The 26,363-nt window shown below is 41.9% G+C and overlaps 1 protein-coding gene across 1 annotated transcript in view; it reads left to right on the top strand.

Annotated features, from left to right (window-relative positions):
• LOC124550689 (guanine nucleotide-binding protein-like 3 homolog) overlaps positions 1-25,807 on the top strand; it is a 43,174-nt gene extending 17,367 nt beyond the window's left edge. The window contains exons 3-4 of the mRNA XM_047125413.1: positions 7,184-7,274; positions 25,587-25,807. Of these exons, the coding sequence (XP_046981369.1) occupies positions 7,184-7,274; positions 25,587-25,807 (312 nt within the window). The remainder of the gene's footprint in view (positions 1-7,183; positions 7,275-25,586) is intronic.
• Positions 25,808-26,363: the final 556 nt, after the last annotated feature.

The raw sequence follows: 26,363 nt of genomic DNA, 5'->3' as shown, positions 1-26,363 counted from the left end.
CGAGAGGTTGTAACAATGGAAAATTGTACTGAAATGCAGGAGGGTCTGCAACGAATTGACGCATGTTGCAGGGAATGACAATTGAATATCAATGTAGACAAGCGCAATGTGCTGCGAATACAGAGAAAGGAAGATCCTTTATCATTTAACTACAATGTAGCAGGTCAGCAACTGGAAGCAGTTAATTCCATAAATTATCTGGGAGTAGGCATTAGGGGTGATTTAAAATGGAATGACCATATCAAATTAATCGCCGGTAAAGCAGATGCCAGACTGAGATTCATTGGAAGAATCCTATGGAAATGCAGTCAGAAAACAAAGGAAGTAGATTACAGTACGCTTGCTCACCCACTGCTTGAATACTGCTCATCGGTGTGGGATCCGTACCTGACAGGGTTGATAGAAGAGATAGAGAAGATCCAACGGAGAGCAGCGCGCTTCGTTACAGGATGATTTAGTAATCGTGAAAGCGTTACGGAGATGATATACTCCAGTGGAAGACTCTGCAAGAGAGACGCTCAGTAGCTCGGTACGGACTTCTGTTGAAGTTTCGAGAACATACCTTCACCGAGGAGTGAAGCAGTATATTGCTTCCTCCTACGCATATATCGCGAAGAGACCATGAGGATAAAATCAGAGAGATTAGAGCCCACACAGAGGCATATCGACAATCTTTCTTTCCACGAACAATACGAGACTGGAATACAAGAGAGAACTTATAGAGGTACTCAAGGTACCCTCCGCCACATACCGTCATGTGGCTTGCGGAGTATGGATGTAGATGAACAGCTAAATGCTCCTATAAAGGTGCCGTTTTTACATACTGGGACACAGAAACCTAAAAATTCTACTGCGTAATGGTTGCCTACAATAGCGCCATCACTGAGACACTGCCATAGAAACGGAAACTAAATTGAATTCTGTGATTGGTTGTAGAAGGTGCTCAAAGTTATCGCACTGGGCCCACCTTAATTATCAGGTATTTTCTTTCGTTGTGCATACTGTAACTTCCCCATCTCGTAAATAATGAGAGCTATCAAACAAACTCAAACACCTTGCCACATTGGTAACACCGGTTCCCGTCAGATCACCGAAGTCAGGTGCTGTCGGGCTGGGCTAGCACTTGGATGGGTCACCATCCAGTCTGCCGAGCGCTGTTGCCAAATGGTGTTCACTCAGCCCTTGTGAGGCAAACTGAGAAATAGCCGCTCCGGTCTTGGAAACTGACATAAGGCCAGGAGAGTGGTGTGCTGATGACACGCCCCTCCATGTCCGCATCCAGAGAGGTCTATGGGATGAGGATGACACGGCGGCCGGTCAGTACCTTTGGGCCTTCATGGCCTGTTCGGGAGGAGTTTAGTTTGGTTAGGAAATCAATGCAACCGAGCAGATCATAGAAATACGAATTACATCATCGCACTAAAGGGAACTGTCGATCCAGGGAATGTTGATTTTCATACTCATTAAGCCCATTGATTGATATGCAAACGTACATCAAATGACTATAGATTTTTGTCTGTCATGACCATCTTTAGATCTGCACAACGGTGTCAATAGTCTCATCAGTCGGTGTTTTTCGACATGCTGGGCCTCGTATTATATACACATCAAAAAAGTTCTCTCGGTTCCGAGAGTTCCGGAACTTGTACAGAAAATTGCAATAGAAATCAACATAAACATAATTTTTGTTGTTCATGGAAACCACACATTGCATGTTGTACCACCATACAGCGAGACCTTCAGAGGTGGTAGTCGAGATTGCTGTACACACCGGTACCACGTAATACCCAGTAGCTAGTCCTCTTCCATTGATGCGTGCCTGTATTCGTCGTGGCATACTATGCTCAAATTCATCAAGACATTGTTGGTCCACGTTATCCCATGCCTCAACGGCGATTCGGCGTAGATCCCTCAGAGGGGTTGGTGGGTCACGTCGCCCATATACAGCCCTTTTCAATCTTACGCAGGCATTGAATAAAATGTTCTCGGGTTTCCAACCGCGTCAATTGGTTAAAACTACACGAGCTTTCGGCCAAGCACTCCTTGGCCATTGTCAAGTGTTATGACCGCCAGTGGGCTGTTGGTGCGCCCTTATATACGCTAGCTGCCGGCTGTGACGTCACTGGTGCCCGTGACATTGCCACATATGGGCATGTTTTGAGTCGGCGTTCGATGTGCCCTCTTCAACGGCGCGATCGCTGGATCCCACGCAACGCTGAGCTGCAAGCCACCGTCTCTATTCACGGTGTTTGTGGTAATTTTTATTTCAATAGCTTCCTGTATTAAACTGTCCCAGAAGCCGTTAGTGCGAGCCACGACAGAAGTATCGCCAAATTTTACGAGGTGACCGTTTTCTAACGCATGCTCAGCTAACGCAGATTTCTCTGGATAGCGTAGGCGATAATACCTCTCATGTTCTTTCCTGCTTCGTTCCACAGTGCGCACTGTTTGTCCGATGTACTTCTGGCCACACTCACAAGGTATTTCGTAAACTCGAGGTGTTCTGAGACCTACAGCGTCTTTAACTGGTCTCAGTTATTGACGGATTTTCGTTGGAGGCCTGAAGATCGATTTGATCTTGTGTCTTTTCAGCAGGCGGCGACACAGAGCCACAGAATGGCAGCAAAGCAAGTTTCTTTTACTGCTCTTCGTCGCTGCTGTGCTGGATGATGATGGCTGGTAGCGTGCAAGTACAGGTCTGTGTGGGTGGGTTTTCTGTAGACGCTGTGGCCAAGGCACAGAAGCGCACGGTATTGCAAACATGGTGCATCGTGCAAGAGTAATATCAGACGACGACAACCTGCCCCACGAACTGAACGTCCTACGCAAGGTTTTCAGGAATAACGGCTACAGCGCCCATCAAGTGAAAGAAGTGATTTCTGGGAAATATCGGAATAAGACCGCCGACGAAGAGCAGGAAAAGAAACTTGCTTTGCTGCCATTCTGTGGCTCTGTGTCGGGCAAGATAAGCCGCCTGCTGAAAAGACACAAGATCAAATCGATCTTCAGGCCTCCAACGAAAATCCGTCAATTACTGAGACCAGTTAAAGACGCTGCAGGTCTCAGAACACCTCGAGTTTACGAAATACCTTGTGAGTGTGGCCAGAAGTACATCGGACAAACAGTGCGCACTGTGGAACGAAGCAGGAAAGAACATGAGAGGTATTATCGCCTACGCTATCCAGAGAAATCTGCGTTAGCTGAGCATGCGTTAGAAAACGGTCACCACGTAAAATTTGGCGATACCTCTGTCGTAGCTCGCACTAACGGCTTCTGGGACAGTTTAATACAGGAAGCTATTGAAATAAAAATTACCGCAAACACCCTGAATAGAGAAGGTGGCTTGCAGCTCAGCGCTGCGTGGGATCCAGAGATCGCGCCGTTGAAGAGGGCATATCGAATGCCGACTCAAAACATGCCCATATATGGCAATGTCACGGGCACCAGTGACGTCACAACCGGCAGTAAGCGTATAATAAGGGCGCACCAACAGCCCACTGGCAGTCATAACACTTGACAATGGTCAAGGAGTGCTTGGCCGAAAGCTCGTGTAGTTTTAAGCAATTGACGCGGTTTGAGACCCGAGAACATTTTATTCAATGTTATCGCCGCGAGACTCTGCATTCGAACATAACCCAGGCATGTTCGATAGGGTTCATGTCTGGAGAATATGCTGGCCACTCTAGTCGGACGGTGTAGTCATCCTGAAGAAAGTCATTCACAAGATGTGCACGATGGCGGCACGAATTGTCGTCCATGAAGACGAATGCCCCGCCAATATGCTGCCGATATGGCTGCACTATCTGTCGGAGGATGGCATTCACGTATCGTACAGCCGTTGCGGCGCCTTCCATGACGACCAGCGGCGTACGTCGGCCCCACATAACGCCACCCCAAAACAGCAAGGAAACTCTGTCTTACTGCACTCGCTGGACAGTGTGTCTAAGGCGTTCAACCGGGTTGCCTCAGACACGTCTCCGACGATTGTCTGGTTGAAGGCATATGCGACACTCATCGGCGAAGGTGACGTGATGCCAATCGTGGCGGTTCATTCGGTATGTTGTTGGGCCCATCTGCACCGCACTGCATGGTGTCGTGTTTGCAAAGATGGACCTCGTCATGGACGTCAGGAATCAAGTTCCGCATGATTCAGCCTATCGCGCACAGTTTGACTCGTAACACGACGTTCTGTGGCAGCAGGAAAAGCATTATGGTGGCGTTGCTGTCAGGGTTCCTCCGAGCCGTAATCCGTAGGTAGCTGTCGTCCACTGCATTAGTAGCCTTTGGGCGGCCTGAACAAGACATGTCGTCGACAGTTCCTGTCTCACTATGTCTCCATGTCCGAACAACATCGCTTTGGTTCACTCCGAGATGCCTGGACACTTCCCGTGTTAAGAGTCCTTCCTGGCACCAAGTAACAATGCGGACTCGATCGAACCGAGGTATTGACCGTCTAGGCATGGTTGAACTCCAACACGAGCTGTGTACTTCTTTCCTGGTGGAATGACTGGAACTGATCGGCTGTCGGACCCCCCCCCCCCCCCCCCCCCCTGTGTAATAGGTGCTGCTCATGTATGGTTGTTTAGATCTTTGGGCGGATTTAGTGACATCTCTGAACAGTCAAAGGGACTGGTTTTGTGATACAATATCCACAGTCAATGTCAATCTTCAGAAGGAACCGGGGTATTGCAAAACTTTTTTTGATGTGTGTAGTTATTATTTGTAGGCGTGTTGGCTGCATTCCTCATCTGCATTTACTTAAATCACCGTGTTGGGGTATGTTTCTTTCTTTAATTAATGGGCATAAGTCATTAAAGTCAATGTCATAGAAGGCTATCTATCAGTAAATACTGGATTGCACAGGAAATTTAGTTACTGAGCTACAGATTATTGTTACCTCCATACGTTAAAACATTTCCACAGCATTCTGGCTAGTATCTTAATGACATCGATGCGTATAAGGCGCGAATGGCGTCCTGTGGTGCAGCCGTCCACACTGCATTCCTCTGGTTCTAAAGTTCATCTGCGGTGTTTGGCAGAGGGTCACAGCACTGCACCCATTGTTCCATCATATCCCACACATTTTCGATTCGCGACAAGTCTGGTGAGCTGGCAGGGCAGGGTAAAAGGCTAACATCCTGCGACACCAAGAAGGCGCGCAGCAGAGTGTGGTCGTGCATTGTCTTGCTGAAAAATGTCGTCTGGGTTGTTGTGTAGGAAGGGTATGGCTAGAGGCAGCATGATGTCATTCACGTAGTTTCCACTGGTTGTGGTGCCCTGGACGTGCTCCAATTGTGGTTGTACCCAAAAGCACTCCACACCATCAGCCCTTGAGCTGGCGCTGTATGTCTTGTGCGAATGCAGTCTCTGTAACGCCGCTCCCCATGTCAGTGGCGAACCAAAATGTGGCGATCATTTTTCAAGCAAATAGAACTTGGATTCGTCCGAAAACACTATCTGATGTCATTCCTTTGCCCCAATGACGTCGTTCCATACACCATTCCCGTCTAGCATATTTCTTCACAGTCGTCAGAGGTAGGCGGAGAAGTGGACGACGCGCAAGTAACCCAACCCATGCTGTAATAAATTGCGACGGACTGTCACCCCTGACAGTGTACGACTTTCTACGCTGTTCCACAGTTAGGCGAGAGCCGAGGGGAACCCATACTGGTCCTGCGGTCCTGCAATGCCATTCGGTTGAGGTGTCGATCTTCTCTACGGAGGGGGAGGGGGGGGGGTAGATATGCTGGGTGTTGTGACCTGATCCGTCTCGTTGTCTAATACGGCATTGCACTGCCAAAACACTTCATCTCGTAAGAGCAGCAATTTATCCTGATGGATGCATCATATTCCCTCGTGCCAATAATACTCCCTCTTTAAAGCCGACTGATTTGACGTTGCAGTCCGCGTATTCGCCAGCGAGGCATCCTGCACGTCTGTTAAACTCACACTGATCCATTACGTTCGGATTATAGCGACAAAACGAGCGGCAGGCACATTTTGCAACTAGGTGGTGTTGCTCCGCAATATCGATGTTGACCTTGGACCCGTTGGCCGACATGCCTGAAAAGCTAATCGTGTCTGCAGAACGTACTAGGGTACATGTCCTGTGAATATGGACATCCTGTCTCTAGTCGTTCCAGGTGTTGCGTTTCTTTTCTGAACATGAATATATGTTGTTGTTCTTGTGGTCTTCAGTCCAGAGACTGGTTTGATGCAGCTCTCCATGCTACTCTGTCCTGTGCAAGCTTTTTCATCTCCCAGTACCTACTGCATCCTTCTGAATCTGTTTATTCATCTCTTGGTCTCCCTCTACGAGTTTTACCCTCCACGCTGCCCTCCAATGCTAAATTTGTGATCCCTTGATGTCTCAGAACATGCCCTACCAACCGGTCCCTCCTTCATGTCAAGTTGTGCCACAAACTTCTCTTCTCCCCAATCCTATTCAATACCTCCTCATTAGTTATGTGATCTACCCATCTAATCTTCAGCATTCTTCTGTACCACCACATTTCGAAAGCTTCTATTCTCTTCTTGTCCAAACTATTTATCGTCCACGTTTCACTTCCATACATGGATACGCTCCATGCAAATACTTTCAGAAACTACTTCCTGACACTTAAATTTATACTTGATGTTAACGAATTTCTCTTCTTCAGAAACGCTTTCCTTGCCATTGCCAGTCTACATTTTATATCCTCTCTACTTCGACCATCATCGGTTATTTTGCTCCCCAAATAGCAAAACTCATTTTATACTTTAAGCGTCTCATTTCCTAATCTAATTCCCTCAGCATCACCCAATTTAATTCGACTACCTTCCATTATCCTCGTTTTGCTTTTGTTGATGTTCATCTTATATCGTCCTTTCAAGACACTGTCCATTCCGTTCTGCTGCTCTTCCATGTCCTTTGCTGTCTCTGACAGAATTACAATGTCATCGGCGAACCTTAAAGTTTTTATTTCTTCTCCACCGATTTTAATACCTACTCCGAATTTTTTGTTTTGTTTTGTTTCCTTTACAGCTTAACATCGGGGAGAGGCTACAACCCTGTCTCACTCCCTTCGCAACCACTGCTTCCATTTCAAGCTCCTCGACTCTTATAACTGTATGACATTGTAATATAGCAAGCATAACCAGGAACCAGTTGAATGGAGATGTATCTTTTTTTTTTTTTTTGCAGGTTTGGTGCCTTTTTCAATTAGCAATAACAGCGTACAGTTTGCACAACTTCCTTCAGTACTTCAGCGATGATGTAAACACGGAAACATCAGGTAAGAATGAATGCTTAGCACATTTTTTGCTGTGAAAAAAAAAACAATTTTTCCAAAAGACCATGGAAACTAGTCAATGTTTACTTCATCTAGCAGTTTAAATTTATCTAGGTTTTGAAAACATAAATCTAACTAAAATTACTGGTTATTACAACATTTTTAAAAGCTTACATTCGCGCAGTGTTAGTCACGAAAGGAAGGAAGAAGGAAGATTGGGTTTAACTTCCCGCCAACATCGAGGTCGTTAGAGACGGAGCACAAGCAGAGATTATGTCGAGGATGGGACGTGCCGTGCAGTTTCAGGGAAACCATCCTGGAGTTTGCCTGAAGCGATTTAGGGAAATCACAGAAAACCTAAATCTGGATGGCCATGCACGGGTTTCAACGCCGTTCTCCCGAATGCGAATACAATGTGCTAACCACTGCACCACCTCGACCGCTGTACTCAGTCTTACTCACCTTGTGGGGTGAGGTTGAGTAGGATGGCGGTTAAGACTGCACAACTTCCAATCTTTAGCAGTGATCACTATTAGAAGACACAGAGCCGGCACAATGACAACGCGTCACCTGCCATTGTCCAAACTGCACCCAACGCTGCTCAAAGCTCTCACAGCAACCAGCGCGATAGCGTTCTTTTTCTCTTTGTTTATACACCTCGCTGTTGCTGTACCGATTTCACCTGATGCCTTTTTAAGCTCTTCTTGTCTTTTTCTACTTTGAGCTTTCTTTTCACAGATTTTCTCTTAATCGTCTTATGGTATCTTTTTCTCCTGAACAAACAACTGTATTGTAACACCAGAAGCTGAAAGTGTGTATGTGCAGTGAATGTCAGCTACAGGGTCTTAGAGCAACATTCTAATACCTGACACTGATACAGTGACAAGAAAATTAGAAAAGGTTTGAAATTGTGTTTAAAGTTTCTCCAAAGTCGCTAAGTGCTATCAGTACCAAACAGTGGATGCTCCGCTCCGTTTTAAGCAAAAGCTAGTTTTTGCCGCATCTGAATGTTTGTAATGTCATAGCTTCTGAAGGATGTGTCATACAATGATACAATTTTGCGAGCTCTTTCAGTGGTGTAGGAGGTGCGACAATAAAGTAACGAGACTGATTTTCTTTGCAAGATGTGGCAACCCTGCAGGCTTGTGTAAGCACAACATCTTTGACCTTGGTCTATAAGCTGCTTCTAGTCCGAGCGGCACATCGATGCAACTGCTCAGTCGTGAGTTGTGTTGTAAATAGTTAACACGTGTTTGTGTCTTTCGTCACAGAAATGGAACCGCGTAAACTTGTGCAACGATATGCCATTTCTTTTTGCGTTAAATTGGGTTAAAACTTGGCAAGTTACGGTAAGCTTCAGAAGGCTTTTGGAGAGGAAGTTATGTCAAGAGTTCAAGTTATTCGTTGGCATAAAATGTTTAATGAATACGGAACGAATGTTGAAGATGAAGACCGCAGTGGACGACCATCAACCTGCTTGTGTGCTTCTTTGATTCCAAGGGAATTGTTCATAAAGAGCGTGTGCCTCCTGGACAAACAGTTAACCAATATTACTACAAAGGCATTTTAGAAAGACTTCATAAAAGAGTTCTTCATGTCTGTGCCAACATTGCTGATAATTGGATTCTGCATCACGATAATGCACTGTCCCATACTGCTCTGTCAGTACTACAATTTTTAACCTCAAAACAAATTTCAGTACTACCACAGCCACCTTATTCATCAGATATCGCTCCATGTGACTTTTTTCTATTTCCAAGAGTAAAAATGGCGGTCAAGGGACATCATTTTCAAACAACACAAGATGTCCAAAAAAGCTGTGACAAGGGTCTTGGAGGATATTACAGAAGATGTATTCCGTAAATGTTACCGTCAATGGCAGAAGCGCTGAAAAAAATGTGTACAATCAGAAGGGAACTACTTTGAAGGAGACTACACTAAACTTGAATAAAACGGTAAGCAACATTTTTTTTTTTTTTTCAGATCAGTCTCATTATTTTCGCACCTCGTAAGTGCGTACTGTCTGCAAAATGTGTTGCGAATAGAGTTAGAAGCGAAGAAATAATAAATTAAGCATAATGCCTGATCCACCAGTTTTACTGCCTGAACAGCGAAAATATAGTAAGCGGCAAACCTTTATTCTATCATTTTGTGATGGTTGTCAGAAGCTCGGTAAAAGTCGGATATTATGTATGAGGTTTGTGGAAAGTGGATAAATGCTCTCATTTTCAAATAATGGACGAATATTATGGTGGGTATTCGCGCACGACTAGTTACGCTGTCTTAAGATATACACACTGTTTCTAACTGTAATGCTTTGTCTTAGTGTGTTAAGCGTTTGACGTTAGATAGACAATCTGCAACGCGGAACCACGAACCGGTTTAATCACTTAATAATATAAATTTGTCACAGCAATTGTGTGTCTACCGAGATACTCCGTATGATAGTATCTTGTTTAGTGGTTCATGGTACGGTACAGTGTCCACTGCCTTGAGGAAATATAGCAAGACAGGCTCTACCTTTTCACCTTCGCGCACCATGAGGAAGCTCTTTCAGGCAATTACTAAACGAGATACCATCATATGGAGTACCTTCGCTGATATGCGATTGACGAATAGATCACAGTAAACGTAAACACCGTCGATACTCCTTAGCAGGTCCTACAGTACCGACCGACCGCCGTATCATCCTCTGCCAATAGCGTCATTGGCTGTGGTATGGACGCTGTTGTGAGTTTTCGTGACGCGGAGCCGCAATCGGCATCATGAGGCAGAGTGTGCACCGATCCAGTTCTTCCAAGAAAAAAAATCCCTGGAAGTAACGGAATCGAACACAGGTCTTCCACATGACAGTCAGACGTGCTGACAGCTACAGAAATGGATAATAGATCGCAATATTTGCTTTTATTTAATATACAGTCACATTCTTTGACATTGTCATAAACAGTTTAGACCCACAGGGACTACCTTCAGGCTATTGTAGACCGAAAGCGGTTATTATTGTGTCATAAAATGACTGTGTCTGAATTAAAATGAAGTTCGAAATATGTCAGTCACAGATCTCCTTCGACAGAATATTTTTTTTTTTTTTTTTGCGAATTAACCACTTACGATCTTGCTACAACTTCATTTCGTCCTCCTTTTGTGGCGTTTTCTCTGTTTCGAATACTTCGTCATATAGTTGATATGCTGTTGCTTTTCTTTTTCCATGGTCATCTGGCCTTTCTAGTTCCCCTTTCGTCTTGAATCCCTCCCTAACTCTGTATCCCTTTCCGAAATATCGCGATCTAACACCTGGTCTTCCGTTGTGCTCGATCTCTCAAGGTTTTTCCGACCGTGTTTAGTAAAAATCATGGTAGTCTTGTATTTTCAGATCAAATATTTATCTGGATAGTCTATTTATCTTCATTCTGTACAGGTGTCTAAGAAATATCAACCTCTTTTTTTCATTACTTTGCAGATGCTTTCCACACACTGCTATATTTCTTTGTGGTTCCAAAGTTTCCAGCCGCCCTTGGTCAGGACTGTACCTGTGACTTTACGTAGCATTCTACTTTCCAGGATCTCCAATTTCTCTAGCCTACATTTCATTATCAGGAAAAAGAAAACTGGCGTTCTACGGATCGGAGCGTGTACTGTCAGATCCCTTAATCGGGCAGGTAGGTTACAAAATTAAAAAAGGGATAGGTTAAAGTTAGATATAGTGGGAATTAGTGAAGTTCGGTGGCAGGAGGAACAAGACTTTTGGTCAGGTGAATACAGGGTTATAAATACAAAATCAAATAGGGATAATGCAGAAGTAGGTTTAATAATGAATAAGAAAATGAGAATGCGGGTAAGCTACTACAAACAGCATAGTGAACGCATTATTATGGCCAAGATAGACACGAAGCCCACGCCTGCTACAATAGTACAAGTTTATATTCCAACTAGCTCTGCAGATGATGAAGAAATTGATGAAAAGTATGATAAGATAAAAGAAATTACTCAGGTAGTGAAGGGAGACGAAAATTTAATAGTCATGGGCGACTGGAATTCGACAGTAGGAAAAGGGAGAGAAGGAAACATACTAGGTGAATATGGATTGGGGCTAAGAAATGAAAGAGGAAGCCGCCTGCTATAGTTTTGCACAGAGCATAACTGAATCATAGCTAAGACTTGGTTCAAGAATCATGAAAGAAGGTTGTATACATGCAAGAATCCTGGAGATACTAGAAGGTATCAGATAGATTATATAATGGTAAGACAGAGATTTAGGAACCAGGTTTTAAATTGTAAGACATTTCCAGGGGCAGATGTGGACTCTGACCACAATCTATTGGTTATGAACTGTAGATTAAGACTGAAGAAACAGCAAAAAGGTGGGAATTTAAGAAGATGGGACCTGGATAAACTGACTAAACCAGAGGGAATTTAAGAAGATGGGACCTGGATAAACTGACTAAACCAGAGGTTGTATAGAGTTTCAGGGACAGCATAAGGGAACGATTCACAAGAACTGGGGAAAGAAATACAGTAGAAGAAGAATGGGTAGCTTTGAGGGATGAAGTAGTGAAGGCAGCAGAGGATCAAGTAGGTAAAAATACAAGGGATAGTAGAAATCCTTGGGTAACAGAAGAAATATTGAATTTAATTGATGAAAGGAGAAAATAAAAAAATGCAGTAAATGAAGCAGGCAAAAAGGAATACAAATGTCTCAAAAAATGAGATAGACAGGAAGTGCAAAATAGCTAAGTAGGGATGGCTAGAGGACAAATGTAAGGATGTAGAGGCTTATCTCACTAGGGGTAAGATAGATACTGCCTACAGGAAAACTAAAGAGACCTTTGGAGAAAAGAGAACCACTTGTGTGAATATCAGATGGAAACCCAGTTCAAAGCAAAGAAGGGAAAGCAGAAAGGTGGAATGAGTATATAGAGGGTCTTCACAATGGCGATGTACTTGAGGACAATATTATGGAAATGGAAGAGGATGTAGATGAAGATGAAATGGGAGTGAAGAGTTTGACAGAGCACTGAAAGACCTAAGTCGAAACAAGGCCCCGGGAGTATACAACATTCCATTAGAGCTACTGACGGCCTTGGGAGAGCCAGTCCTGACAAAAATCTACAATCTGGTGAGCAAGATTTATGAGACAGGCGAAATACCCTCAGACGTCAAGAAGAATATAATAATTCCAATCCCAAAGAAAGCAGGTGTTGACAGATGTGAAAATTAACGAATGGAAAGAATGGTAGAAGCCGACCTCGGGGAAGATCAGTTTGGATTCTGTAGAAATATTGGAACACGTGAGGCAATACTGACCTTACGACTTATCTTAGAAGAAAGATTAAGGAAAGTCAAACCTACGTTTCTAGCATTTGTAGACTTAGAGAAAGCTTTTGACAATGTTGACTGGAACACTCTCCTTCAAATTCTAAAGGTGGCAGGAGTAAAATACAGGGAGCGAAAGGCTATTTACAGTTTGTACAGAAACCAGATGGCAGTTATAAGAGTCGAGGGGCATGAAAGGGAAGCAGTGGTTGGGAAGGGAGTGAGACAGGGTTGTAGCCTCACCCCGGTGTTATTCAATCTGTATATTGAGCAAGAAGGAAAGGAAACGAAAGAAAAATTCGGAGTAGGTATTAAAATCCATGGAGAAGAAATAAAAACTTTGAGGTTTGCCGATGACATTGTAATTCTGTCAGAGACAACAAATGACTTGGAAGAGCAGTTGAACGGAATGGACAGTGTCTTGAAAGGAGGATATAAGATGAACATCAACAGAAGCAAAACGAGGATCATGGAATGTAGACGAATTAAGTCGGGTGATGCTGAGGGAATTAGATTAGGAAATAAGACACTTAAAGTAGTAAAGGAGTTTTGCTACTTGGTGAGCAAAATAACTGATGATGGTCGTAGTGGAGAGGATATAAAATGTAGACTGGCAATGGCAAGGAAAGCGTTTCTGAAGGAAAGTAATTTGTTAACATCGAGTATAGATTTAAGTGTCAGGAAGTCGTTTCTGAAAGTATTTGTATGGAGTGTAGCCACGTATGGAAGTGAAATGTGGACGATAAATATTTTGGACAAGAAGAGAATAGAAGCTTTCGAAATGTGGTGGTACAGAGGAATGCTGAAGATTAGATGTGTAGATCACATAACTAATGAGGAGGTATTGAATAGAATTGTGGAGAAGAGGAGTTTGTGACACAACTGGACTACAAGAAGGGACCGGTTAGTAGGATATGTTCTGGGGCATCAAGGGATCACAAATTTTGCATTAGAGGGCAGCGTGGAGGGTAAAAATCGTAGAGGGAGACCAAGAGATGAATACATTAAGCAAATTCAGAAGGTTGCAGTAAGTACTGGGAGATGAAGAAGCTTGCACAGGATAGGGTAGCATGGAGAGCTGCATCAAACCAGTCTCTGGACTGAAGACCACAACAACAACAACATAGTTCATGGAGATGCATTCACTGACGTACAGGCAGCCTGTTGAGACCACACTATTATAGTGTCTTAGTGTGGCATTCTATCATACGCACTTTTGTTGTGAAAGTCTTTACATCCATACGCTTTCTCCATTTTTGCGAGACAGTACTTGATGTCAGGTTTTTCTACTCCATTTCCTTGTACGTTGTCACTGAGGCACTTGTACTTCTTAACCCTCATATCCTGGTCTGTATCAGTTTTAAGGAATTTCTGTCCATTCTGTCATTCAACATGAATTTTATCTTTTCTATTGGGATTATCAGCTCTGATCTGCTGGTGGTTCCTACTAAGTTGTTGACCTGAATGATCGCTTCCTTTGAGCATTCTGAGAGGGTCACAAACCCATCAGCAAAGAAACAGACGGTTGACTTTCAATTCGTTCCGATCTTTTCCATAAGCACATCGGGTTAAGTGAGGGTGACGGCAAGTTAGGGAATAGAATGGGGAGGAAAAAATGTGACAGCCCCTAAAACGCGTCCGCAGACAGTACACTTAACTTTGTGATCGCCTCTGATCTTGTGTGTGTGCGGCTTAACTCAATATTCTCGCTGCAGAACTGATGAGACACTTAGGTTTTCCATACTTGTCTTCAAACTACGATTCAGTTTTTGTTCAGTTAATGAATTTAGTGGTAAAATAAACAAAACGTAGCTCAGTTTCTTACAAGATCATAATTTTATGAATCCATTAACATTACGATGTGTAATTGCGTAAAATTAATTACAATAAAACAGCTATAAAAATACTGTTCTTTTGTGAATATTTTAGCCGTTTAGTAAATTCTCAGCGGTAAAATTGTATTTCTGAAACTCATATGTATGTATACAGAGCTGAAAGTCGTTCACTGAGGATAGTTGCAATATGCGATATAGGTACCATAAACTGTGGTTGTGGTTCAGAGGTATTGACAGATTTGTTTCGTCCACTCTCATTCTGCCATATTTCAGTCCCCTCCCCCCCCCCCCCCTTCCCTGAGTATTAGACATATAATTTATGAACAAGGCTCTGTCAGGCATGTAAAAGCAGAAATAAGCAGAGTCTTACATCTTTTAAAGCTTGAGATAAAGGCGTCTTTGAGGTATTGCTCTGCAAATCTGTCTCCTGACTTTTTTAATAAGGCTACTAACTATACATTAAATGAAGCGCTACTAGTTGTAGTGCAACTTCACAAGAAATGTTGTTTCTATACACTAGCAACTTAATGAATCGGTGACACTGAGGTAAAAGTTTCAATCATTAAAATGTTTCGTTAATATGTGTTAGTGAGTTCTTTTGTATTAACTGTTAAGTTTTCCATGGTGCCTCTTACAAGCCTTTCTATCTTCCAAGCTGTCACCTGATCATGTCCATAGCTGAAAAACGGCCAAACCTCACTATGAAGGGCCCCATTTGTCTTTAATGTGATTAGGCGCACCTCATCTCAGTTTTCATTGTGTATCTTCTGAAATTTATGCATCATTGGTATTACCAAACTGTCCAACAGAACAGAAAGCAAATTTTATAAACATATTATTTTTAACAGTTGAGGCTCAGGATAAAATGCAGCAATTACTTGTGGAGCCAAGTTAAATACAGTGCCCGTCAAATCTTTTGGACAGAGCTACAATTTGTAAGTAAAGTATTCATACTACTATAAGGTCAGTTGACTCTTTATTTATTCCCGTAGTGGAGATGAGTGATTCACCAAAGTGTGTGTGTCAAACTTTCTCGTAGTTTGTTACACATATTTACAACTAATCAAAATGTCAAAAGGATTCAACACAAGGTTATATGCATACACAAATGAAATATTTATAGATGCAGAACTTCATGTCTCTTATAGCGTGTAACAAAAAGAAACACAGGTGTGGACTATGTACCGTTTTTCTGTCAGTGTTGGTTAAATAATTGTCTAACTACTACGACTAATAATTGTATAGGAACATAACTATATACTGGATTAGACTTGTGAAAAGATCAGCCTTCCAAGAAGTGACCAATGGTTTCTTACAGGGAAATGACAAAATAAATCCTCTTCCGTTCACGTAACTGTCTCTTCACAGTTATGCTGACAAAGCACATAAGTAATCACATTTCTTTTTTCATATTTCTGTTTTATAGTGCTTATAGTGTATTACAGTTTCCTTTACAAGTACAACATGCCGTCGGTAAGTATCCTCACTGAAGGGGGTGGACAGAGTAGAAATTTTTTTAACCTGGTTTTATTGGCTTAAAATGTTACTTAGTGTCCATTTTTAAGATTCATCTATACAGTGTGCCATGAATATTAAAATATCTTAAAACCGCCCTTTACTGTATTGAGTACATCCGAGCACTCGAATGCAATCGATGTAATACGTAATAGTTACCGACGGAATAGCGGTTCTGTTATTTTAGGATAGTGTCACGGAGGACATTAGTATCAATATTCTCAGAAATATTTCTCTTATCCATGATTCAGTCATGGTACATATTATGAAAGCACGTGCTTCTCTCTCGTCTGCTTAATTTGTCATTTCACTTGCTTTTTATGCGAAGTAAAATGTGTTTGCAAATGACAAACATTGGTATTTATACGGACAGAAAAGTTTCGAAAAGTTTTTGTATGTCCACATTCTGACTGAAGGTTTGAGGGACTTCGGCCGTTCACTTATACACTCCTGGAAATTGAAATAAGAACACCGTGAATTCATTGTCCCAGGAAGGGGAAACTTTATTGACACATTCCTGGGGTCAGATACATCACATGATCACACTGACAGAACCACAGGCACATAGACACAGGCAACAGAGCATGCACAATGTCGGCACTAGTACAGTGTATATCCACCTTTCGCAGCAATGCAGGCCGCTATTCTCCCATGGAGACGATCGTAGAGATGCTGGATGTAGTCCTGTGGAACGGCTTGCCATGCCATTTCCACCTGGCGCCTCAGTTGGACCAGCGTTCGTGCTGGACGTGCAGACCGCGTGAGACGACGCTTCATCCAGTCCCAAACATGCTCAATGGGGGACAGATCCGGAGATCTTGCTGGCCAGGGTAGTTGACTTACACCTTCTAGAGCACGTTGGGTGGCACGGGATACATGCGGACGTGCATTGTCCTGTTGGAACAGCAAGTTCCCTTGCCGGTCTAGGAATGGTAGAACGATGGGTTCGATGACGGTTTGAATGTACCGTCCACTATTCAGTGTCCCCTCGACGATCAGCAGTGGTGTACGGCCAGTGTAGGAGATCGCTCCCCACACCATGACGCCGGGTGTTGGCCCTGTGTGCCTCGGTCGTATGGAGTCCTGATTGTGGCGCTCACCTGCACGGCGCCAAACACGCATACGACCATCATTGGCACCAAGGCAGAAGCAACTCTCATCGCTGAAGACGACACGTCTCCATTCGTCCCTCCATTCACGCCTGTCACGACACCACTGGAGGCGGGCTGTACGATGTTGGGGCGTGAGCGGAAGACGGCCTAACGGTGTGCGGGACCGTAGCCCAGCTTCATGGAGACGGTTGCGAATGGTCCTCGCCGATACCCCAGGAGCAACAGTGCCCCTAATTTGCTGGGAAGTGGCGGTGCGGTCCCCTACGGCACTGCGTAGGATCCTACAGTCTTGGCGTGCATCCGTGCGTCGCTGCGGTCCGGTCCCAGGTCGACGGGCACGTGCACCTTCCGCCGACCACTGGCGACAACATCGATGTACTGTGGAGACCTCACGCCCCACGTGTTGAGCAATTCGGCGGTACGTCCACCCGGCCTCCCGCATGCCCACTATACGCCCTCGCTCAAAGTCCGTCAACTGCACATACGGTTCACGTCCACGCTGTCGCGGCGTGCTACCAGTGTTAAAGACTGCGATGGAGCTCCGTATGCAATGGCAAACTGGCTGACACTGACGGCGGCGGTGCACAAATGCTGCGCAGCTAGCGCCATTCGACGGCCAACACCGCGGTTCCTGGTGTGTCCGCTGTGCCGTGCGTGTGATCATTGCTGGTACAGCCCTCTCGCAGTGTCCGGAGCAAGTATGGTGGGTCTGACACACCGGTGTCAATGTGTTCTTTTTTCCATTTCCAGGAGTGTATAATAAAATGGACACCATCTTCACACCTTAAATGACTCTGACGGAGTTAACTTCAATCTTATACACGATTTCATCAGTGGCCAACCTCTATGAACTGGTTTTCGTAGACTGCATATAACCACCGACTACCAATTTGGTGCTGGCATTGACAGTTAGAGGTTTATTCAATTTCAGTATAAAAAAACACAAGTAGAACATTTAAACACTTTTCCTCTTTTTCAAAACAAAGGTGCTGAGAGCCGTAACTCGTGAAATGTACATACAATTACATTATATCTTTTTGTAAGTTGTGAGAATGCATTTTCTCTACTGTAGTACTTACGATACTTTAATTTCTACTTTTGGTGCTCGTTTCTGTTAGAGTTTTGCTGAAAACATTGACTTTTATTTCAGAGTGCCGCCATTTTATTAATAACCACTTTTAAAAATATCCCTAGATAGTGCATTAGACAGTATCATCAGTTTCAAACCAGTTTTTGAAATTCTTTCCTAGGATGAAAATTGTGGCGTTGAGCGCTCTCACCATTCTCGCTCGCATTCCACTAATGGCCTTTCGTCGATGTCATGTAGTGTCATCTGAGTGCAAATTTTTTGCTTAAAAATACATTATACGTTTTTAGGGTGTACAATAAAGGTCTAAAATCGCTTTTGTAATTTGTTCGTTATTTTATTGAAAAAATCAATGCCGGTTCCAAAATCGAGAGTCACCCTCGTCTACCATCTGAAGTTCAATAGTACATAAAGTATCTCTTTTACACAGTAGTGCACAACATCTCACTTCAAGTACTTTCTTAGTAATCACATTCAGTGTATTGTTGTGTGTTGATCATCGTAATGCAACGTCCCTCTTTTCTATGTGAGTTATGAAATTTAGTTAAGAAGATAAAATGTTGGCGAAGGAACGTTGCGTTACGTTTACGACAAGAAGAGACTTAAACATTTATCCAGAAGTAAAAGAAGCTGTGAATTCCGTTTCTGTTTCATTGTTACATCAGCAGTTCTGCCAAGTGCCTTTTCTTTTATCCAGGCTCAGATGTCGTGGTTGGAGAGCAGTGATCTCGGTGACATAATACCATGTTATTGTTGAGTTTCAATGCAAAGAAATGATTTGCATGATAAAAATGGTAATGATATAACGTATGTTGCGCGATCGCTGCGTCTTCAGACCGACTACTTTTAAGTATTTAAAAGGCTGTAAAATGTGCGGAAGTATTTATCATTAGTGGAGAATCGGAGTGTGCATGATGTTGCCAAATGAGTTCTTGAAATTCGTTAAAAATGTAATTATTTCACAACATCGAATAGATGACATAGTACAACCCTTTACTAGCTAGGTTCGAAGAAGAAGTAGGCAAAATACGACTAAAGTGTGTCGTATTTTTTAACGGAACAACATCGAAATCAGTGCAGATAATAATTATGACTTTGGAACAAAAAGTTCATATTCTTAGATATATCCTTCACTCTGATATCACTAGAACATGAATATTTGCTTCATCATGAATATGAATTGACTAGATATACTTTTCTATATCAGTAATATTTGTCAAGTAGCGGTTTGAAGTATTTCTGTAAGTATAGCTTTGGCGACGGAATTAAGCCTGAATAACATAGAAACTACACTCCAAACAGTAACAGGTCTAAGACAAAGTCTATCATGATCATCACCTTACGCAAGGGTGAATCTGTCACTAATGAGACACAAATCCAGATGATAAGAAAAGGTAAGAGGAAGGGCAATTCAGTATTTGACAAAGAACGAACATCTTTCCATATCAGCACCGAGATGTGAGAGCAATAGATTACAGATCTCACTCTCTAAAAATACAAGGGTTCCTGTCCATGACATCCACGCTACATAAATAGCTGTTAATATGTTGATGATTAAAATTATGTTTTATATATATCAGTAACGTAAAGTGCAACTCCTAGTTGGAAAAGTCAGTGATACTGGCGACAACATGTGAAGGTCTCCCATCAGAGAGGCATATCTGTGTGTAGCATAATATGTGTAAATTGCATAATGAAGTGAATTTGACTTCAAATAATCATGTACAAGTACTGTATATATAATATTATATAACGCATCACACACTCACACACAGATGGTGCGCACTCGGACTAATATTGGTGTATGATAAATACCTTCACTCATACATATATATCCATTATTTTAAAGTCACTTTCTACTTACGTGTAAGGAGTGTAGGTAGTATAACAGTCACACTGCATCAGATTTAAGTGCCTTAATTCATACTGTAATGTCATTGTGTAATTAACATTTGAAGAGCAATACTCAATTCATAGATGCTTACACTTCAATAAACTACAGACTCCTACTAGGTTTTTTAAACTCACACTGCTGATACGTAAATGCAGCAGCAAGATGTGATAATATACTGGTAAGTCACTGAGCTGGTCTCCAATGTGAATAAAACATTAGTGCATAATTCAATAACATTATAACATATTTGATATTTGTTTCAATCTGTAACCCCTAATATTGGAGCATAGAAAGAAAATAACATGATTACAATTGTCTTAACTCATTTGATGTCTGACATCATGAAAATTCGTATTGTAGAATAGTTCTGTTCTAGATGTGATGTTGTGATTGCAGAACAGTGTACAATGTGGTAACACATGACTTCTATAGTTCACAGTTACTGAACAAGTGCCCATGTTTTCAAATATATTGCTTAGGTTGAGGTAAAATCAGAAATAGAGCTGCCAGGTTGCTCTTTATTTCAGATATGCAGTACACTCTAATTAATCAATAGCTCCTATCACTCTGCAACGTACGACTGAAATACTGTTCATTCTATTAAATACTATATGACATTAATACCTAAATATAGCTCCACAAATAATATCTTACACAGATGTAGTTCAACATGTTTCCGTTTCAGTGACTAAATACATTGAACTAAATTGCTTGGGCTCAAAGTGAAACAATGATAATAAGGAAATCATTTACTTAAAATCAATTTAATAAAAATATTTACCAGATGCTGAGCAATGTGATGCTAATAGATTGTATTTACTATCTCACTGGTTGAACGAAGTGCACTATGCTGCTTTTGAATGACATCTCATGTGCTGCCATGTGTTTACACAGGAAATATTAAGTTAAAATTTTTGATAAGTATAAATGTAGACAATATAAGAGTATTTGGTGTGCTTTCATACCGGTACATATTAGACTGTAAATATATTTTACATACAATATATTACATTTCGAAATACAAATATTGGCACCCTGTTTTTACATGAACAATAAAGTATGGTGATAGATTTTATACACTGAAAAACCAATGAAACACACCTGCCTGATATCTTGTAGAGCTCCCGCGAGCACGCAGAAGTGCCGTAACACGACGTGGCATGGACTCGACTAATGTCTGAAGTGGTGCTGGAGGAAACTGCCACCATGAATCCTGCAGGGCTGACCGTAAATCCGTAAGAGCACGAGGGGTGGAGATCTCTTGCGAACAGCATGTTGCAAAGCATCCCAAATATACTTGATAATGTTCATGTGTGGGGTGTTTGGTGGCCAGCGGAAGTGTTTAAACTCAAGAGTTCCTGGAGCCACTCTGTAGCAATTCTGGACGTGTGGGGCGTCGCATTGTTCTGTTTGACTTGGCCAAGTGCGTCGGAATGCACAATGGACATGAATGGATGCAGGTGATCAGACAGGATGCTTACGTACGTGTCACCTGTCAGTCATACCCCCTGTCAGGGGTCCCATATTACTTCAACTGCACACGCCCCACACCAGTACAGAGCCTACAAGAGCTTGAACGGACTTCTTCTGACGTACAGGATCCACACATTCATGTGGTTGTGTCCATACCGGTACACGTCCATCCGCTAGATACAATTTGAAAAGAGACTCATCAGACCAGGCAACATGTTTCCACTCATCAATTCGTCCACTGATGGTGTCGACGGGCCCAGGCGAGACGCAAAGCTTTGTGTCGTGCAGTTATCAAGGGTACACAAGTGGACCTTCGGTTCCGAAAGTCCATATCGATGATGTTTCGTTGAATAGTTCGCACACTGATACTTGTTGATGGCCCAGCACTGAAAAATGCAGAAATTTTTGGAAGGGTTGCAGTTCTGCCACGCGGAACGGTTCTCTTCAGTCTTCGTTGGTCCCATTGTTACAGGATCTTTTTCCGGCCGCAGCGATGTCGGAGATTTGATGTTTCATCGTATTCCTGATATTCACGGTACACTCGTGAAATGGTCGTACGGGAAAATCCCACTTCATCGCTATCTCGGAGATGCTGTATCCCACAGCTCGTGCGTCGACTATAACACTACGTCCAAACTCACTTAAATCTTGATAATCTGCCGTTGTAGCAGCAGTAACCCATCTAACAACAGCGCCAGCCACTTGCCTTATATAGGCGTTGCCGACAGCTGTGCTGTCTTCTACCTGAATACGCATGCCTGTACCAGTTTCTTTGGAACTTCAGTGTATAATGCTTCCTATTCAGATACCTGAAAATGGCCTAAGGCCGAAATTGTACAATCGTACATGAAATAAAGGGAATGGCAGCTGAAGGCGTCACGAAATCATTAAAAAAATAAAGATGAGTCACTAAATTCTCTGGCTCCGGATATTGCAATAGAATTGTCTGTCATTCCTCCACAAACAAGCAGACATCTCACTAAAAATGTTCCCATCTGAGCTAAAGTCATTATAAAGGGGAAGAGTGGACACAGCCCTTATTAATATCCATTAATAAGTGTGTGGATACTTTTGGTCAAGGAGCGTATGGGATCGACGTGCAAGAAGTGAACGATGTGCTCAGTTTCCCACTTCATATTTAACTTTTCTTACACTCTGCCAACATTCCTAACCTCAAACCACTCAGAACTACTAGCTACTTGTCATCAAAGTACGGACAAGTTTAGTTTGGCAGCGGATCGCGTAACCACGCGCTGCGCGTGCACAGTGGCAGGTAGAGCAGCTTTGAAATTTGGTTTCGCAACCTAGTGTCGTCGTGTGAACTAGCCTTTAGTGGTAGGCACCTGAAACCCGCTCTTTTTGGCACGTGTTCATCCTTCACTAGGCTAAGTACGACCCATTACTGAACTTACGCTATTGCTAGCATGACCTGTTTCAAAAGTTGAGAGTGAGGAGTTGGGAATAGAAGCTGCCAGACCCAGGTATAATTTATTCCAAAGAAATTGTTTCATTATTTTGAATACAGTGCTGCAACAAAACAACGTAAACTGCACAGTTTTATTGCCCCGACACCTAACAATAAATACAACGAATTAATCAGGTGCTAAGATGACACTTATGGAATTTATAGCAATACACATTACTGTAGTAAATTTACAGTGAAACTTCCCCTTTGTATGTAAAGAATGACAGTGCTGGAAAAACTCTTACGTTATTTGATTTTCAAACAGGTAAGCAAAATTGACCGTACTCAGACAGTTCTCTCTTGGCTTATTCTGATCATCACTAAACTGACACAATATTTTTAGCGCAATACAATCTGACTTTCAATAATCCCCAAAAAAGAATGGCCCTGACTAACAATAACCTACACCCTTCATGAATCACTTACCTTAAAAAAAAACCTTCGTTACTCGGACTACTGCAATACAGCGAGCGCCAATACTGCCGATTCTAACTACTGAAGGCACTAACTACTGATAAACATAGCAAATGAAAGATTTTGATAGAGAACAATGTATTTACCATAATAGCGTTCAAAAGTCGTAATATATATATATATATATATATATATATATATATATATATATATATATATATATATATATATATCAGTTGACGACATCCAGTCTTACAAATTTCATTTTTCTGACGGACACACGTCCATTTCGCCCGCTCATAGTAACCTCTCAAAACTCTAAACTCTGGCATCTCTCTCCCCACTTCCACCTCTGCTGGCGGCTCACCTGCAATTGCCCAACGCTACGCGCTGTTCCCATCCAACTGCCCAACACTACACAAGCGAATATTCCGACAATGAGTCCAACCAGCCACAGACTGGACACAGCGCAGTCACCGATTCTAATACAGAGCGCTACGTGGCGTTACCAACATAAAAATCTAAACAGCCTACTTACAACAGTCAAGAGTCAGTCGCTACCATCAGGATTGGTTGTGCACTCCGGCTGGCAAACTTGATAATTTCATGAAGTAAACAGGTCATAAATGGTAACAAAAATTTTCGAACGGCAATTGCCATTGAACTTAGGAATGAATAAGGGATATGCAATAATGAACTCACACAACTTCATATTACCCACTGCACAAGCACATGCGCTCTGAAAAATTCTTTACGAAAATCTGAAAGTATTAACTGAAATAATTCTTAACATTTCAGAGCCATAGGACAGGCAATAATAAAGGCAGATAACAAGGCATGCTTAAAATAACACATCAGCTATTGTGGATATATATATATATATATATATATATATATATATATATATATATATATATCGAAGCAAATGTTAGTGGTCTGGAAGTCTACAGATTACAGTGAAAACACAGCTAGGGCTGTAGTTGAATCAGCATAAGTTGATCTCTCACAGCTGTAGTGGACACGGCGAGGTAGCTTCGTGGGCCTACCTCAGTCAATAACGTAAACTGATGTTGTGAACGTCTCTATGGCAACGCCTCCGTGTTATCAGACCTCTTTCGCTGGCTACTGATTCTGCCTGCAACCATCGACGCTTCGCAGTTGAAAGCTGGCAACAGCGCTAGCAGCTGTCACGGATCTACTTACGCCGTTGCCTCTATAGGCTACACAGCCAGCATCTTGAAGAAACCAATGAAGCTTGGGAATTTACATAATTTTAGCAAAGGTTCGTTTCATGCACACACAGTCAAGCCACTCACTGTGGAACATCCATCAGCACAGACATGTGTTTTAGGAAGCTCCTCAAAGTAATTGTCTTGGATGGTCCACTGAGAATGCAGAGGACAAAGTCGCCAAGAGGTAGATCCTTCAAGCACTGCTGACATCCCACGTTGGTCAGAATCCCGAAAAAGTTTCCATAAATTAAAAAAATGGTCAGAGTTATGAAGTTTCATCTAGTACGTTGGCTACAGTAATGTTTGAGACTACAGAATCCTAGGCTGAGAAACAGCTAGTGTTTTTCCGAAGGTATATTTCATTTGGAAGAAATATTTTTGTTTATCAAAATCAGAGCGAATTTTTTTAAAATGGGGTCTATTCTGTGAGGTATGTTCTTAATCACGAACACTTATTTTATTATTTAATCATTAATTAATAATTAGTTTTTGTTAATTAACTTCTTACCGGAATGGAAGAAAAAAATTGTAAAACACGAGCGAGAAAGATGTGTTTTACATTACACGACATTCTGGCTTCTTTTTCATTCAGTCCTAAAGTACGGACTGCTATCTTCACGAATCAAGCTTAAAAACCAGCTACTAACAGCAACTCCAGCTTCGAGCCGTATTTAAGCGACATTTTCAAAATGTCGTTATTTACTATGAGAAAATAGAATTTAATATTTGACTTAAAGGCGAATACGACACATAAACACATATAATCATACAACTGTTATTTTTATAACATTGCTAATAGGCTATTACAAAATAATAATATATTTACTAAATATGAAAATATATTTTAAACATATTTAAATATAAAAAGTATTCTTTATGAAATAAGTATTTTTTATATCCATAAGATTTGCTTGATAAATTTTGTTTTGTTAAGTTATATTTCACTATTACATATTTCTGTCGTTTGAAAACCAGTTTCGAAGGAAATGAAAACTTTGTCGACTGAAGATGGTGCTTACTTCGTACCTGCTATGGTCGATTACGAGGAATTATTTGCTGAGGATGATGAAGAGGATGTCTTTGAGAATGAAGATGAAGAAGGAAATGAAGTTGACAAACAAGAAACACAAGAAGATGAAGATGAAGAAGACTTAATAAAACTTCCATTTTCTGTTATTAATACATATTTTCTGTGATAAAGACAATAATAGAGGCATTTCTGTGTTAAAATTTAAGATTGAAATAATAAATATTCATGGAAAACATTTTTTCTCCATTTCATTAATTTTATCCGAATTCTTTTCGGCATATTGGATGCGCCATTTTGAATATTTTAGCTGGTGTAAAAATCGTTATCAGAAGTGTCAGAAATACCATTATACCCAATTTTGGCCATATTGGAGCAGATTTTGGAATTTTGGCCATGTTTTCTGGATTATGGCCCAGTACGTTTCGGTCTGCTGTGGTGGCAGCACAAAAATTCCAAGGCAGTCGAGAAGGAGCAAGGCTTGCGGGCCACGCTCTTAAACTGCGCAGGTGGAGGCATCGTGCTTGCTGTAGCGACACAGTATAGTTAGTATTCGTTGCTAAGTAACAACGTCAACGATATATTTAGACCGCAGTCGATATGAACCGATGCATGATACGTTGTTAACTTCTGTATGGGCATCTCTACAACTTTTCCGTCTTGTCGACAATACTCGTGAAGTTAACAACGTTAACAGCATGCTGATGTGTCTGCCCCTGAAGACA

Source organism: Schistocerca americana, chromosome 9 (assembly GCF_021461395.2).
Source record: "Schistocerca americana isolate TAMUIC-IGC-003095 chromosome 9, iqSchAmer2.1, whole genome shotgun sequence".
Lineage (NCBI taxonomy): Eukaryota > Metazoa > Arthropoda > Insecta > Orthoptera > Acrididae > Schistocerca > Schistocerca americana.
This window is presented reverse-complemented; position numbering and strand designations above follow the sequence as displayed.